General features: G+C 37.9%; 1 protein-coding gene across 33 annotated transcripts in view; it reads left to right on the top strand.

The window, feature by feature from the left end:
* Positions 1-18,128, top strand: part of INPP4A (inositol polyphosphate-4-phosphatase type I A) — a 113,962-nt gene that overhangs the window by 76,956 nt on the left and 18,878 nt on the right. For 10 of the 33 annotated variants that reach the window (XM_079300238.1, XM_079300230.1, XM_079300236.1 and 7 more), the window contains 10 exons: positions 1,596-1,726; positions 2,093-2,197; positions 2,972-3,080; positions 4,694-4,711; positions 7,183-7,366; positions 8,825-9,043; positions 10,157-10,445; positions 13,207-13,239; positions 15,803-15,975; positions 17,523-17,646. In XM_079300238.1, coding sequence (XP_079156364.1) covers positions 1,596-1,726; positions 2,093-2,197; positions 2,972-3,080; positions 4,694-4,711; positions 7,183-7,366; positions 8,825-9,043; positions 10,157-10,445; positions 13,207-13,239; positions 15,803-15,975; positions 17,523-17,646 — 1,385 coding nt within the window. The remainder of the gene's footprint in view (positions 1-1,595; positions 1,727-2,092; positions 2,198-2,971; positions 3,081-4,693; positions 4,712-7,182; positions 7,367-8,824; positions 9,044-10,156; positions 10,446-13,206; positions 13,240-15,802; positions 15,976-17,522; positions 17,647-18,128) is intronic. The other 23 variants (XM_079300220.1, XM_079300215.1, XM_079300211.1 and 20 more) reach the window with 5 other exon arrangements.

The raw sequence follows: 18,128 nt of genomic DNA, 5'->3' as shown, positions 1-18,128 counted from the left end.
GTATTCATGGAGTCACTCAGATTTGACCAAGGGCTCTGTTCTCCATTCTCAGTGCTGCAGCCCAGAGGAATGACAGCTACACAAGCACAGCTGTTTCTGTCTTCACATCCTGGTGACTTTTAAAATGTCCTTGGGTAATCACAACTGCTGTTTTTTAGATAAAACTCCTCTGGGCAGAGTCCTTTGTAAGAGAACATCTTACTGGGGGGTGTGATATTTTGACTGCCCCATTATTTGTGGCATACATATTCCTTGCTACCTTGACTCTGTGGGACAAACAAATCAACTTGGAGTGTTATGCTGTGAATTTACTTCAGGAAGACCAAGACTCAGATTCTTTTGAGCAGGGAGTTTGACAAGGTAATCATAATAGCATCTTGTGCAGAAAGCAAGTTTCAAGATGAAACAGGAAGATAAAGACTGGAAGTCTTTATCTAGGTCACTGATAAATATACTTTACACTGTTGCCTGTTGGCAAATCAATCTGATGATTTTCTTGGAAATTTTTTTCTTTTTAATAGTATCCTAAGTACTGTGGAGTGGGAATTGCTCTGTGAAATGCTGTCTTAAATGATACACAGATAATTGGTTAAAACAATGGAATTAGGGATATTGAGAGAACTGAATAAAAAACCTACTGGATGCTTTTAACAGATGTCAGATGTCCAGTTCTGCTTTTTCTGGGGTAACGTGCTGTTGAATTGTGTCTGTTGTTGGCTTGTTTACTTTTTCTCCTTCTTCCTTTTTTCCAAATAATACACTAATCCAAGAAGGCAGTAATACAAACATGACATGAAATACATTGAGTATTTTCTCAGCAGCACTGCTGAGGAACAGTATGTAACACAGAATTGCCTTGTATGATGGGAAACCTGGCAGTCAGGGTACAAGGGAAAAGCCAGGGCTTTTCCTGTTCGTGTCTGGGGATGTCCAGTCCTCCTTTATTCTACCCTGAGTGCCCAAAATCCTGGATCTCAGATGAAGATTTTATTGGCTCATCTTCAGTCTCTCCAAACCCTTAATGCTTAATGCTAACAGTCTCTTCAAACCCTTAATGCTTACACCTCTTAGGCTTTCCCTGGCCTTGTAAACTGTTGTGTACATACCTTACCAGTGAATTGTGCCTAAAATCAGATAGGTGACAGTATCTCACCTAACCTCTGTCACAGTTCTTAATTTAATAGCCACCACAGTTCAGTAAATTATCCTTAAAAGGTCCTCACTGTCCAAAGTCACCAGACATGATGACAGTTTCATCATTTACCAATCTTCATGTAGTTTGAGAGCTCCTGCAGAAAAGTGAGAAGCTCTGCTTATGAACTCTGCTTTCTGAGGCTGCTGGGGGGAGTACAGTGTAAGCAAGCAATTTACCTTGAAATAATGTTTGACCTATGCCCTGAGATGTGCTTTGGGATGTGTGTTTGGAAGCTTTTCCAGTCTGGTGAGTAGCTCAGACACGGTAAATTGAGAGTGTGTCAGCTGAGGATGGTGCTCCATTGATGTGATGTGGAACTCATTCTTGGTCAAGTGGATTATGGACATAAATACTTCTCTTTCCCTCCCCACACACCTCATTTTCTTTTTTTCCCCCCCAGGGTTTGTGAACTAGAAGAACTGGGAGAGCTGTCTCCTTGTTGGGAAAGCCTTCGTCGACAAATAGTTACACAGTACCAAACAATTATTTTAACTTACCAGGAAAATCTAACTGACCTGCACCAGTATAAAGGTGATTTTCTTTTTTTAAATAAAAACATGATTGTTCTCTACTGGGACTGTTAGTGCTTCTTGGAAATTGAGAACCCAGAATGTTTTATGATGAGTAAACAATTCTATTAAATTCCTTGTCTTTATTAATATTTATTTTGTAATTACCTGGGAATATTTATCTGTTCTATTTGTTCTCTTGTCTTACTCTGAAAGTAGAGGATAGGTGCAAACAGTAAAAGAAAGAAAGATTTTGTTTTGTTCTTTCTTTTTAATTTTCTCTGCTTTACTTTAAGCACATAGCAAATGATGAATGAAACTTTTTGAATGTTTTAGCCTAGGCACAAGGAAAAGGGTTTTATGTTTACTTTTGTCTTGCATTTCTCAGGTCCTTCATTTAAAGCCAGTAGCTTGAAAGCTGATAAAAAATTGGAATTCGTTCCTACAAATTTACATATACAGAGGATGAGAGTCCAGGATGATGGAGGATCAGGTATTAGTTTCTCTTTCTTCACTTATCTTGTTACTTTTCTCTCCACTTTTTAAAATTTCCATCCTCAACCATACAGCCAACTTTGTACAAACTACTGTAGTAGTGCTAGTTGGCATTTTTATAGCACCTTTTGTTCTCAGATTTCATATCTCTTTGCAAAAGAAGAAATTGAAGTATTATTGCTGTTCTACAGGTCTAGTGTTAACTGAACTCTAGGTGGCACAAGTTAGCCTTTGTACCAAGGTTGGGTTAAGCTGCTGTATCCCTTCCAGACATTTTGAATTGCAGTAGAATATAAAAGGTTCTGACTGTTGTTTCTTGTTAAGCTTATGTGCGTTTTCTCCAGAATCAACATGTATGGTAATGCAAAATCACATTTTTCACATCAAGCTTGTTTCATCATAGATAACCTGGGTTTTCCCCTCTTTTAACAGTAATTCCCTGTGACCGTGGACACTCACTTGTCTCACGTGTCCTTGTGAGGGATTCCAGTAGTGGCAAACTTTGTATGCAGACCAATGTTCAAGACTTCTTTTTCACTGACAGTCTTCTAGATTAAGAAACAGGGGACTTGTGTTCATGAATGGGTTTTTCACCTGAAAAAGGGTTTGATGGATTTCCAGGGCCTCTTAAACAACTTAATTTTCCATGTCTTTCAAACCATGGCAAAGTTCCCTAGAAATTACTTTCAGAAAAGTTTTTGAACTTATACAATTGTTTGTCTGTGTTAAAGATGACAAGTTTTCATTTGTAAGTCCTTTTTATCCATCCCAGATCAGAACTACGACATAGTCACCATAGGAGCACCAGCAGCTCATTGTCAAGGCTTTAAATCAGGTGGCTTGAGGAAAAAGCTGCATAAATTTGAAGAGGCAAAAAAACAGTAAGTAGAAATACTATTGTGTTAGCTGTTATTGTGCCTTTTTCTGCTGGTCCATGCTCAGTTATTTGGAAAATCATTCCATTCTGGTTTTATTTCATTCAGTAGTACTACTATACAATACTTTGTATTGAAGATTTTTCTGTGTTTTTTTTTTTCCAAAGAAGGAGAAGGAAAACAATTTCCTCCTTATATTACTGTATTTGTTTACTTATGGGCTCCTGAGAGTCTTTTTATGAAAACTTTAATTTTTCTGAATACTTGTTGATTAATTTAATTTAGCTATTTTAGGTGTTGGGTTTGGGTTCTGCCTAATTGTGGGTCAGAACATTTGTCTTCTGAACCTCCTCAGCTGCACTACATCATGCTTCAACCCATTATTTTCAGGAGACTTTCACCCCTCTCATAGCTTCTAGCTCCTGTTGCTGAGCTCTTTATAGTAGGAACCTGCTTTGCCTTGTTGGTGAATTCCTTGTTGACAAAGTGGGTTTAGTTCTGAAACTATTGCTGGAGGCCTTCCTGCATTGCCTAAAATTGTATGCACAGATTTGGCTTCTGAATTTGGCCTCTGCCCTACAGGTGGGATACTTGGCCTCCATGGTCCTGTCTGTAGGGACTGCTGAGTGACCTCTGTAGAAGTGTGGCTATATGAACTAGAGGAAGGTGCAGAAGCTGGGAATGTCACATTTACCAACAGGGCACCCACTCCCAGAGAAAGGAGAGTGCTGCAGGGTCTGCATTGCTTCTACTGCTGTATGGAGCATTCAAGACATAAGAGCAGCAGAATAAGGAGTCCTTGGAGTCAGGGAAAAGGAGACCTTGATAATACCCTTCCAAAGAAAGGATTAGTAGGATTTGGAGCTGATAAGAGGAGGGAATGACGTGGGAATCAACTGCAGAATTAATTTTGGCTGTAGAGAAGTAAAAAGCAGCATCTCGTGAATGTCAGTCAGATATGTACTGATAAAAAGATTGGTGCAAAAATACCTAGTGTAATTATTCAGGCTGACAGAGTGCACTAGGATAGGACTAGAGGAAACTGCAAACTTGAACACTGGTATGCCAGGCTCACCCTTTCTGTTCTTTTGATACCACTATTGCTTTTTGAAATTACCTCCTTCTGTCAGTAAGAACTATTGCTCCTGCAATAGCTGATTTCCCGTGTGAATTTGTTCTTTTTCCCTCACTCTGTAATTGAGTTGATTGGAGAGTTTGATTTCTATCCAGTACTTTTCCTCTAAGCTTTTCAGAACTGTTCCTTCTGGGTCCATGAAAACTTCAGGTTCAACATTTGAAGAACAACTTTCATTTTAAGTACATCTATGTTATCAAAAAAGCCAGTATAGTAGAACTGAGATCCATCTCCTCAGTTTCATTGTTACATTCAGTTCCTTCTTCTTTCATTGGCATAACTGGGCTTGGTGCATTCACAGCATTTCCCCAGATCAAATCATGGTCATCTGGCAATCTGTGTTTTTTTGCTTACAAGTTCATGTACCCACCTTATTGAAAAAATGATTCAAATAAGTTATTTCCCCAATCATACTTTGTTTTGTTTCTGCTTTTGGTATTTGCTAACAATCTGCTAATTTTATTTTGGTTTTTTGTTTTTGTAGCAGTTATGAGGAGTGTTGGTGAGTTTTCTGTTTCTGAGAGTTCTATAGAGGGTTTCTGTTCTCTGGGTTGTTTTATTTTCCTTTTCTTTGGCAAAGATCTGGTGTGTTTTAAAGTGTGCAGGGCTTTTTAATGTCATGCATCATGGCATCCCTAACTGTGCTCTAAGTAATTGTAGCTGCTTTGTAGAACATGATGTGTGAATGAACTCCATTTCATCTGCAATGTTTGTTTGCAATGAACAGCTATCTTCCTGACTCTCTGATCATAAGAAGTTAAAAAACTGAGAATCAGAACACAAGAATTTAATATATTTTGCTTTGTTATTTCCAATGAAAACTACTTGGAATGAGAAACTTTTCTGCCAGTGATGGAAGATAATTAAGCTAATTTTATGTATTTTAAAACCTTAATAGTGATAGATTTGGCATGGTGTATATTTTTGTAATCCATGTCTTTATTTAAACATTTTCACATAATATTTTTCTTCATTTTGTGGTGTTCAGTGCTATCAAAAGCAGACATTGCTGGATTGCTCAAAAATGAAGAAGTTTTGCTCTAAATTATTAAGGTTAAAACCCTAATTCACTGAGAGTATAAGTCTATGTTACAGTTTGCTGGTATAATACAATGAGAGCTGTTCATTTGAAAAAGCAATTGCAGGTTGGAAAGTAAGTATATGTGATCTTTACACCATAATTTTTGCCCCAATCATCCTAGCAAATGTTCGTGATTAAAAATATAATTCTAAATCCAATCTCAATATGCTGCATGGCCTTTTCTGCCAACTATGTCTTTATGCATGTTAACCACACTGTCGTGGAAAGAAATTGCTCAGAGGAATTGTCACTAAGATCACCAGTCACTAGAAAGCACAAATCAAGTACAGGAAAAGCCCTAAAAGCTGAGATTAATTTGCTGTATGGCATAGCAGTACTGGGGAGTGGTTGTTATCTGCCCTACTTGGGTGGGTGACCAGAGCACAAACAAGGAAACTCTTTCAAGAATTGCTTCTGAGTTACATCCTTTGAAAACAAATCCCTCATCTTTCTTTTGTAATGGAGCTCAGGCAGACACTGGCATTAGGCTTCTCCTTTGCCTTGATATCTGTTAAACACAAGAATTGGAATTGTGGCATGATTTTGTAGTGTGCCCCAGGCAATCCTCATGTCCTACCTCACAGATACACTGCAGAAATTAACAGCATTGCTCTAAGGGTAGCAGTTCACACTCCTTGGAGGTTGTAATTTGTGGTAACTGTGTCTGAAAAAGAAACTCCTCTCCATGCAAGCTCTCAGCTTGGCTGTCTCCATTTAACAGTGCTGAGATGGGTGCAAATAGTAGGTTCTTCTGTGCTGTTACTATGCTGAAGCCATTCATGACTGAACAACAATAATGAAATTAAGATAATGCACAATTGGTGTCTCCTCATGCTTGATGCCATGTCATGAATGGGCATTGCACTTGGCACAGCTGGAGATGATGTAAAGGCCTGGTCTTTGGGTGCCTTTCCTACTGGGAAGGAACAACCCAGCATTTTGCTTGATAAGGGGAGCAGTAGTCACTTGGTTCCAAATAATTAACTAATAGCACAGCTTCAGCTTTGAGTAATTTTCTGGGTTAAAAGGCAGCTTTTGTGAATGACTCTTTCAGGTGGGATGAAATTACCCTTTGGAAGTGCTTTTCTTTCTCCAGCAATTGTAGAGCATCTGTCTTGGATTGGATTGGATAAGCAACTTTAAAGACATTTAAACTTAAAAGGGCATAAACCATTCTCTACTGTCAGATAAGCAATCTTTGTGTAGTTGCATTATCCCCATATAAAGATATGTTTGTCCCTAGTTTAGTATATTAAGTGTGTGCTAACAGAAACTACACAGAGAGCAATCTCCTTGGATTAGCCTGAAGATGCATGTTGATTTTTTACATATTATAAAATTGCTTTTGCTGGTGTAACTTGATTCTGGTCTGCAATAGAAGAAATGATATACTAGCAGAAGGACTTCTTTTTAATACAAGTGTTTGCATTATGGATCTGGGTGGCATTTTTGTGTTAGAAGGAGCACAGAATTTCTTTTCATTATGTTAGTCAGTATGTGATAAAGCATTTTTTTAAACAAGGCCTCAGTGAAGTATCTGTGTTGTAAAGAGAGGGAGAATGGAGCAAAATGTCTCTGCAAACAGTGATTCTGTATCTGATGGCAAAATCTGTTACCCACATTCTCCTCAGTAAACCTGTCCTCTGGTGTACAGGCTCTGCCCACAGCCCCTTGGTATTAGGGACTGGTAAATCTGCATCTGAATTTGCTTTCAGTAAAGGCAGAGAAGTGTCTAGGATCATGTTCCTGCTGTGCAATTGCCCACTGGACTTTCACTGTTGATCACTAGTTTAGGTAATTTTTTGTTGTCTGCCATTAATTCCCCAGCATGCCACTGTAATGTGTGTACCTTTAGATCAATTTCCCCCCTAAAATCAATCTTTCTTTTCCAGCACTTCAACAGGTTCCCAGTCTATAATATACATCCCACAGGACATCGTTAGAGCAAAGGAAATTATTGCACAAATCAACACCCTGAAAACACAAGTCAGTTACTATGCAGAAAGGCTCTCAAGAGCTGCCAAGGATAGATCAGCTAATGGCCTTGAAAGAACACTTGCCATCCTAGCAGATAAGGTAGGAGAATAATTCATTTCTCTGCTGAAGCATAGTGTATTTTTTTTTTCTGTCTGTGCCTTTAGTACATTTTCTTGTAGCATCTGTTTTACCTATTTCAGTACTGTGTTGTAACATGCAGAGTCCTTAAAAAAATGTATCAGCTTTTAGAAGTTCCTGGTTTTATTTACATTGTTTCCTACTTTTGACACTCTTGCCTTCACCTCCTCCTGAAAGTACAGTGGAGAGCAATGTCCTCTGCTTCCCTCTATTCATTCATCACATTGCAGTAATGTGCATTCTTCACTTTCTTTTATATCCTTTTCTCCATAACCAACTTATTTTTTAATGTTCTGAGTCATCTGTCAAGCAGCAGCAACTGTGTGAAGGTTAATGAAACAATTCTGTATTTTTCCACTGGTGAAATAAAGAGTAATGTTGACACAGCCTTTGCTTGAATTATGGGGGTGTAAACCAGTTATTTCTTGATGTATGCTAAAGAAAACAAGCTGGACCCACAGTTGAACACAATCTTACAGGTAGAAAAACCCAAATGCAGTTTTGCTGACATCTTCTGTCCTTGAAGCAGATCTGAAGGTTCTAAACAGCAGTAGTGGCTAATCAGTTTGCCATGAAATGTCCCAGTGGAAGGGATATGCATACAACTTTTTATAATGGGACCTCATTGTAAATGTATTATTTATTATAATACTCATTCTAAACAAGTACAGTGTGTAACTGATCTGTGGGATTTCCTACAACTAAATTATGTGAATATATGACATATTAATGTCTTGTTTGTACTTTTTTTAGTAGACACACAGGCCACATAGTTTTTATATTCATATGGCTTAAGAAATCCTTTAATACAATATGGCTAAATAAGACAGAGGACAAATTGCATTGATTGGTGGGTTGTACCTTCAGCCCTCCTCTTGTTATGATTTCAGACAGGATGATTGAAGCCTGTTCCTTCTGTGTGGCAACTATTGTGTAGAGTATAAAAATTATTTAATATAGAATATAGTGAGTTTAAAGGGGCTAATCTGGATCATTCTGGTCGTGCACCCCCAGACTCACACCATGTGCCCAAGAGCATTGTGCAAACACTTGTTGAACTCTGTCAGGCTTGCTGCTGTGACTAATTCTCTGGGGAGCCTGTTCCAGTGCTCAAACACCACATATGTCTGCACCTTGTTCTAAGCTGAAGTGCAAATAAAGAGTAATTGCACATTCCTTAGTGACATTTTCAACAACTGCAAGTCTAATATAGTAGTCTTTGGAAATGTGTCATTTGTGTTCTGGGATGAGCCTATACTATTTTTTTAAGGTCATTCTGTAAAGGTATTCAAATGGTGCCTTAAAGCAATAGTTTGTTTTACAAAATACTACTTCTTTTTTTCTTTCTTAAAAATTACAGTATAGATTGTATATAGAGTAATGGAAAGTTTTCAAAACGTGGGGTTTATTGCTTTTTAGACCCGGCAACTTGTCACGGTTTGTGACTGCAAGCTGTTGGCAAATTCAATACATGGACTGAATGCTGCAAGGCCAGACTATATAGCTTCAAAAGCATCTCCAACTTCTGGAGAAGGGGAGCAAGTGATGCTGAGGAATGATCAGGATACACTTGTGGCCAGATGGACGGGAAGAAACAGCCGATCTTCTCTGCAGGTGGACTGGCATGAAGAGGAATGGGTATGTTTGCACAGCAGAGTGGTGAATCCCTTGTTCTTTTGACTTTCTTTTTTAATAAGCTCTGTAGCTGCTCACCAGATATGGGATGAGTATGTAGTGGGTATTTGTCATCTAGCAAAGATGTTGTCTCTATCCTGCAGGAAGTTACTCCTTGCCATGGGAGAACAAGTAGGCTTTAATAAATATTTCTGTGTCTCCTAAACTATGGAAATTGTTATGGTAGGTGCATAGCATTTTTAAGGTGAGGTCCAAGGAAAAGTAAATAGCTTTTAAAGTGAAAAACTGAACATACTACAGTGGGCTTTTGCACTCTCCCAAATAAAGTATATTTTGTGGTGCTAGCTATGCAATTTAGCCTTCCTCTTACAGAAATTCTCCTGTAACCATTTAGAACATGCAGTTGATCATTGTTTAGATTGTGAGCAGCATTTTAAAACTGTTTACACAAAGTATTTAAATTATTTTCCCTAACACACTGCCAATCAAAATGAGAATTGGACTGTGTAAATTCTGTCATTGTGTTACATAAACAGAAGTTAACTAAATCTCACAAATAGTCAAGATTAATTAAAGCAATTATTAATATTGTGAAATAACAAATTTTAAAAGAGATTCAATTCATTTGGGAAATGCATTCTTGCTAATTGTAATTATTTTGGCATACATTGTCTTACAGTCAAAGTCACAGTAGTAAGATACAAATAAAGCTAATTCAGTATTTAGACATTACTACAATGCACTAATTTTATCTGTTGTTCACTGAGTTACAGAGAAAAAAAAGATGTGATTGTATAAAATTATTACGTCAAACATGGATTTCAAGAGTAAACAATGGTGCCAGCTCGAATTTGGAATAATAGTGCAGGAAGAGGAACTTAAAATTGTTTGGCAAGCTTACACAGAAAATAGCTTTGCAATTTACCACAGAAGTCATGTCACTGCGTATTGTTTACATATCCATAATTTGTGTGTGCACACATGCAACCACAAGAGCCCAGAGGAAACTTTGCAGAGGAATTGTGACTAGAATCACAGGAGGAAATATATCACCAAGGGATTTGTTACCCAACATCTCTTTTGGTTTTAAACTGAGAAAAAATGTCTTCATTTAAGGAGAAAGTTTGGTTGAATGTGGACAAAAGCCTGGAGTGTATCATCCAGCGAGTGGACAAACTCCTCCAGAAGGAGCGCCTGCAAAGTGACAGCTGTGAGGACGTGTTCCAGTGTGACGTCAGCAGTACTAGTAAGAAAGGTAATCGGGACAGTCGTGCCTACTGGATAAATCCAGAAGATTTAAATGAGACCTCATCATCCTCACCACCTTCATCATCCTCACCACCTTCATCATCCTCACCACCATCTTCATCCACACCATCCTGTGCATGCCATTCTCTCAGGACAAGTGCGTATGCCAGACACCGCTTCTCACTACTGCTCTCCTCCTGTGTGCTGGCATCATTCCTAAGCTTCCCTTGCAGCCCTCCATATGTTCTTAGCTCAGTCGTGGTGTTAAGCAGTGGTGTCAGGCAGAAAGAGCTGTTGGTAAGCCCATTACTTATTTTGAAATCCTGGTCCCACTGAAATCATTGCCAAATCCACTGATGGAAGTGGCACTTGGTTTTCACTCTGTGTGCTTTAAAACAAAACAGTTTTAAAGTAAAACAGTTGTATGGGCTATCACGTGACAGACACCACTTCTGGTAGCTTTTCTGTTGGCTTCAGCTTCTTTGCACCAATCAAAGCTTATTAAAGGTAAATAAAACATGAGACAAGTGCAGCACTACTGAAAAGCTGATGGTCCCCCAGCTGGACTGCTAAAGAATGGGAGAGGACCCCAATCACTCCCATTAGACTGAACTGATTGTAGATGAACCTAACAGAGTTTAAAGCAAATTTTAACCCAAATTGTGGTGCTGAGGCACTCAATTATTTAGACTTCTTGTAAGCTGGAATGTAGGAATTGGTAGTGCAAGCTCTTAGTTGAATAATCCATTCAAAATTTAAGCTCAAGTGGAAGCTGTATTGAATCCAGTGTAAAGTTGTGAGCGTGTGAATGAAATACATCCTTATCAGTTTAGATTGACAGTTGGCAGCTGTGCATTAAATTTCAGAATTATTTTATTTACTCATATATTTACTTGACTTATTCTCACATTCTTCATGTGTGGTCACTCTGATTTGGCCACCTAATAGTGCAGGTGGGCAAAGTGAAGCTCTAAAAAGACTGATGTGTGTTCTCATTTCCTTTGTCCTGTTCTGTCTTACTGTTTGATGGCCCTTTGTCCCTTATGTGTGTCTGTGACTTCATGTCCATCACATTGTTAGTGTTGCAGTGGAAGGCAGTGCCTTAAGAAAAAAAAAAACAAAGAGGAAGTCAAAATTAATGTTAATGTATTTTTGTGTAGTTTTGCATGTTATGCATAGTTTATTTAGTATCTTAGATAACCATGTTTTTCTAGATTAGACTGAAATTTTTGTGTATTATTAAAAAAAAGGAGAGTAGGGTCTTGTTTCATTAATCTTTGACTAAATTTCTTCTACTGGTTTGATACCTGTAAATGTTTTTGTTTGATAGCTAGGTTACATGAAGTTTTATAGTTATTTACATGTACGTTTAATCAGTAAACTTCAATGCACATTCACATAAATGATTAAATATTGTGGATTTTTAATATTAAAAATTCACAAGAAAAATCTGTGATGAATTATATCAGAAGCTTTTCCCATGAAAATTTGATGTTGAAAACACCTTAGAACAATATTTTTCTACCGTATTCAGTGGATCTTTTAGTTCTGCTCTGGATCTTGACACAGCATATAGAAGTGGAATTGGCTGCATAGACCTGCCAAAGATTTTGTTAGTGCAAAGAATTTCTGTAACTTTTCCCTGCTATTCCTCCAAAATAGGGGAAGAAAAATCTTTCTATTTAACAAACAGAACCTGGGGCAGAATTGAAGGACAAAGAAGGTTCTTTCGCTAAGTCCAGAATCGCTTTTTTCTTGTTGTATATTCAAAGAAATTAATGTTTTTCTTATTAGTAATTCTGTGTTTTGAATAAATGAGCAGAGAGCAGACAAATTATTTTGAAAGCAATGTAAAAACCAGCCAAGCAAGATAGTTTCACAATTGGTAAGAGAGAAATAGTAAAATTTTATTGAAGGACTTTAGAGGATCTATCTAGAAATGAATGTTTGTGAAAGAAAATACTGACTGAAACAGTGGAAACTTAAAAAGATATTTTCAAACCTACTTTGGTTATTGGCTTAGATATTCATTACTAAAATCGCATGGAAACATATAGTTTCTTTAGTGAACATGATGAATTTTAATTTACTGAGAGATTTTTTCTAATTATCTAGCTGAGATGATTGTCCTGAAGCACACTATTAAATTTTATGTTTTCTGTTGTTACGTTCAGATTTATAATTAATTGACTAGTGAATCTAGATATAAACAATGGAAGCTTAAATTCTGGAAGCTTAGTAAACTACTTTTCATTAATGCAGGGCTTGCTATAACAGGGAACATATTATTTTTTTACTGTTAGCATTGACCTGTAGTATGTTTTCATCTGACAGCTTGATCCTCCCACTGAAGTGAGAGGACTTCACCAGACTTCACTGGTGGGGTTCCAGCCCTCAATATGAGTTATAATGTTTCTGTTAATTATCTCAGAAATTGTGTGATGGAATTTTGACTAAGGTAGTGAACTACTGGTTTTTTTTATTACTCTTGCATTGTGGGTGCCTTAATGTCATTTTCTGTTAAGTGCATTGAAGTTACTGCTGATCTTTTGCTCTTCTGTTTAGCAGCCTTACTGCCAGCTTAATCTATATTTGCAGTAAACCAGTGGTTCTCAAATTGTGTGCTGTGGATCACTGGGGATTGACAGTGCCCTTGCTGGTAATCCACAGCGAGCCTCTGAGCTAGCAGGTACTGGCTTTCCTCCAAGTCCCCACCCAGGTGTTCCTCTGGCCAGAACAATGGAGTGGAGGAGACAGCCCATGCCCTCCACGACCGTGGGCAGCAAAGTATTTCTGCTGAGCTCCTCTTCACTCAGTGAAAATATTTGAGAACCCTGGCATTGAGCATTTGAGTTGCTTGTATTTAGACTGTGTTGCTGCTCCTTAATCATGCATGTTGCCCCTCCATTTCTGTGCAGATTGCAGCCCTACTCTGGAAGAATCTGCCCCAGGTATGTGCATTCATGGCTTCTGCTTCTCCTGAAAACTGCAGGGTTTTGTTCATAGTTAAGTGAACAAATGCCTTGCTTTAAGATGGACTATTTTGAAATGGCAGTGCTTTACAACACCACGTGAGTTACCTAAGCTGTTGAGAAGTTATTATTTCCTAAGAGTGCAGGGGGCATCTGGTCATTTTGCATGTCCAGATATGGGAGAGTGCTTGTTTAGGGCCTCTTTGGTTTCTCCAGTTGATGTGTTTTAGCAAACTGTTGTAATGTCACCAAATGTCATTGAAGTCTGTGGGAGTCTGACATTTCAGACATGCCCTTTCACATGGGCTGTTGAGCTGGTCTTTCTGAATGAGAAGTCAAGCAGAACATGAAGGAGTCAACAAGGCTGATGGAAAATTCTTTGTTGTGGGTGCACACCAAGTAGTATTGGGGATTGTGAGTCTCATGTTTCAGGATACAGAATTTAGGAGTCTCATCCCAATGTTAACCTTCTTTCTTCTGTCCTTGTCCCTCTGTACTTAATATGAAAAGACTAAAATATATTTTCAAGGCTTTGGAGGACATCTATTTTAATATTTTTATTGCTTTGGAGAAGAGATACCCTTAGGGCAAAAATGCAAGAACTTTTCCCACCTGACATTTCATCCCACAGGCTTTATGTATTTGGTTCTCTTAAAAAGATGTTATTTTTTTATTAAATAATCAGTAATATATAGTCAACAAAAGTTTGCTATGTGAACTCATTGGCCTTCCCAACACCCCTACCTTGTTCCAACCTAATTTGAGACTGGGAGTGCAATTCATTCTATTCCTGTTTACTGTTAATAACAACTTCCATTGACTGAAAAATAAAAGAAGACAGGTGAAGTAAGTAGCAAAAATCATTCAGGACTTTGCAGACTGACAAGGCTTTGTTTTTTCATGGCCAGAATTTCAAACCAGGAGAATATACAGCACAGAGGATTTTTTGCTCAATACCCGTGATGAGTCCCTGCATTGTATGTGAATGATGAAAGAAAAACCTCCATCTAATAATAACATTATCTTCATCAGTGTACTTTGTGATTACCAAAGATAAACATATCTTTCAAATTAAGTGCTGTGAGACAGTTTTAAATCTTTGCTGAGTTAGTAACTATATTAATGTATGTGCATACAGTCAATGAGGTGATGATGTGCTGGAAGATATTTTCAGTTCTTGTTATTCTCATTTGCTTACTGAAAAGCTCTTAAATGCAGTAAGAGAAACACTGTTAGTATCATCTATATTTTACTTTCTATATGTTCACACGGTCACGTTATGGCATCTGACTAATTTTGAGATTAAGCATTTTATAGAATTTAAAAGACAAGCTGTGATTCTTTGCCTGTTCTTTTGGTGTCTCCTGCTTTTTTTAAGGCAAGGAAACAGTCTAACATCTTCCACTTTGTGTAGTTTGTTAGGTTGTCTATCTACCACATAGAACAAAATCCAAAAGGATAGTTCTGTTCATCTTGCCAGATATGTTTCTGTTAGCAGACTTCCAGAGTTCCCTTTTTTGGCTGGTTATCAAAGGAGCATTTATTATTACTGGCTCTTAATACTGCCTTTGAGTCAAAATCCCCAAAAATTTCCTTTCAGGGGCTTTAAGTGTCTCATTCATGCAGGTTCTGGTCTGTACATTGCCTTGTTTCTACAGCCAACTGGGGTGGGAGTTGTGTGTGTGCTATTAGTGAGCTCTGGTGCTTTTGAAAAATAAAACATATTGTCCTGCCCTTTAAAAAGAGAAGAACTTGGACAACTCAGTTTCACTTCTGTGCTTCCTGTGCAGGACCCTTTGGGTCATATCTTGTGTATTTCAGTGGAAGAAAAACTCCAATGTATTTCCAAGAATCTGTATGACTCCCATCTAAATCACTATGTTTAGTAATTCTTGTTATCTGGCTTAAAGCCTTTAAAACTGCTCAGGAGACAGGAAACACTTAAAAGAGTACCTACATTAATTTCTCACCTCACACCTTATTATTCTTAGCTGCAAATAGGAGATGAGCATCATCTTGTGTCCCTGAGGTGCAATAAGGATCTGCAAGTGTTGAGGCAATTGAATGATACACCTAGGAGCCTAGAGATTCAAAAGGCAGGATGTTTGGGAGGAATCTCATTGACAGAAATGGCTAAGCAGATAGTCCCTATTTCTGTAATACAATGGACTCCTTACTGTCTGTCCATGTATGTGCAGTGAAAGGAACATGCAGTTATATACACTTCTGTATATAGTTGTTCATGTTTCTGTTATGATTTCTGAATCAGCTATTGTAAAGCCTGATGTGCGGGCACAAATTTACATGGTCTGGAAAGTCATAACAGCTTTACAGAGTAAAATTCTCCATATTTTCCTCATGCAATAACCACACTGTAAGGTTACTTATTACAAGGCAGTGAATAACCATCCAGCCAAAATAGAATGAGTTCTAAATGGGAATTATCCACAACTCTGACTTGCAACAGGAAGTTTCTTCTTAATGTGTGTTTGTTTCAAATAAAGTGCTTCCACTGCTGCTAATTTTTTTTTTTTTTTACCAGGTGAATGGAGTGAAGCTCTTTATCCCTTGCTGACCACACTCACTGACTGTGTAGCCATGATGAGCGACAAGGCAAAGAAAGCCATGGTCTTTTTATTAATGCAGGACAGTGCCCCAACAATAGGGCTCTGCCTGAGCCTTCAGTATCGCAGGGATGTTGTCTTCTGCCAGACTGTAAGCAAGCAAATGTGCATGATTTGATTTCACTTCCATATTTAGTGGAGTTTCTGTAAAATGTAAAAGATTACTCTTCCCAGAAATTTTCAGATCTCTTCCTGGGTTTGACAAATTTCCCCTCACAAGCTGTGCTATTCTGTCCTTACTGGTTACTTATATGAATTTGACAATACATAAGTTAGGTGTCCCCTTGGATATACATTCACTGTTGAAAACAAAAATTTTTCCAGAACTAGTAAAAATATACTTCGGTATTCAGAAACAACCTTTGCCTTCCAATGTCACTGAGCCAAATCAGGAGAATGTGAAAAGAGGGAGACAAAAAGGTCTGTGAGTAGCAGGTACTGACTAGCAGGTGTCTGCACTAAATAAATTTCCACTGGCCACAGAAAACAAATTTTTCTGCCCACTGCATTTCTGTCATGTATGTGCTTTCCTTGGAAATCACTATCTTGTTCATGTATTTCAAACAGTTTATTTCTTGGACATCATTGGCAGGGCTTATCAAAATGTATCAAAAATGTAAAACAAGTGACACAATGAGAGGAAATGTCCTCAAATTTTGCCAGGGGAGATTTAGATTAGATATCCGGAAAAAATTCTTCATGGAAGGGTTTATTAAGACCTGGAGTGGGGTGTCCAGGAAAGTGGTGGAGTCACTATTTCTGAAGTGTTCAAAAAAATGTGTGGATATGGCAGTTTAGGACATGGTTGGGGGTGCTGCTGGGTTGGACTTGGTGATGTTGGAGGTGTTTTCCAGCCTTGATGATTCTTTGATTCTGTGATCTCATAGAGATAAAAACAGGGAATTTTCCTATATAAAAAACACCTCATAATGCAGATATTTTTTTAACTCCTTTGAATATGTTTACCCATAATGATCAGAACTTCATTCTCTCCTGTTTAACTCTATAACAAAGTCATGCACCTGTGTACATAGTATGTGGCCATTGCATGAGAAATTCCTTTGGTGACAATGAATTAAGACTAATATTTATCTTAGATAATAGTACTGGCCTTAGTACTAGATCTTCAGGATCTTGTTCTGAATATCTTGTAACACCAGAGTTTAAGTCTGCATAATGCAAACAGATACTGCATTTTTAATCTTTCTCAGATGTCATTTTTGAAAAACAGTAATTTATTCATATAATCAAAATTCTTGGCCTGGAACTAGCTGTGTTGCTTTTCTGTCTAAAACTGAAATAGTTCTCTAAGGAGAAACTTCTGCAATTCAGAAGTTGTAGACCCTACCACAAGTGATCATGTTCAGAAAACAAAAAGGTGTAAGATCTACAGCAGCCCCATTTTGAGAGAGCTTGTGAGATGAAGGCAGCATGCCCTGAATCTGATTTTATGAATGTTTTGGGTTTTCATTGGTTGGTTGTCTTCAGCTGCAAGGAAGAGAAGATGTTTAAGGGAAAAGAGCATCTGTTTGACAGATTTTATTGCACCTCTTATACATGCTATCATTTTTGTTTGAGGCTGAAGAACCTTTTGTTTTTTTTTAATCATTTCATTCTTGTCTGTTTCCTCTCTCACAGCTGACAGCTCTCATTTGTGGTTTCATTATCAAGCTGAGGAACTGCCTGCATGATGATGGATTTCTAAGACAACTCTACACCATTGGCTTGCTGGCACAGTTTGAGAGCCTGCTGAGCACTTATGGTAAAGGCATGGGGCCAGGGGGTGGGAAAGCTGCTGAGTCAGCAAATTCTGCATTAAATTGGCTACAGCAGGATGTGAGTGTTTGGGCTCTGCAATAAAATCTGCAGCTCAGCTACGAAATGATTTTGAAAACTGAAATGCAAAACTAGATTATAGCTGAAGTACTTAATTATCTAACAACTCTGAGTTTCTTTACACTTACTTGAATTGCTTCTAAAAGATGAAGTGTACTTTTTTATAACAGAGTGTCAAAGGTTTAAGAAAGACTAAAACGTATCACAGTGTCTTTAGGTTTTTTTCAGAAAATAATTGGGTGAAAGTTCTGGTAAGCTGGGAGAAACTGTGCCCAAAATAAACTTTTTGAATTTTCTTGAAATTTCTGTAGACTTGCAGCACAATGTGAGACTGAAGAGAGAATATAATAAAAAGAAAGTACTTCACTCAGAAGTGCTTGACTCCTGTGTCTGAAAAGCTGTCTGGAT

This window comes from Erithacus rubecula (assembly GCF_903797595.1).
Source record: "Erithacus rubecula genome assembly, chromosome: 1".
Classification (NCBI taxonomy): Eukaryota; Metazoa; Chordata; class Aves; order Passeriformes; family Muscicapidae; genus Erithacus; species Erithacus rubecula.
Note: the sequence above shows the minus strand (reverse complement) of the source record. Positions and strands in the feature narration are given on the sequence as shown.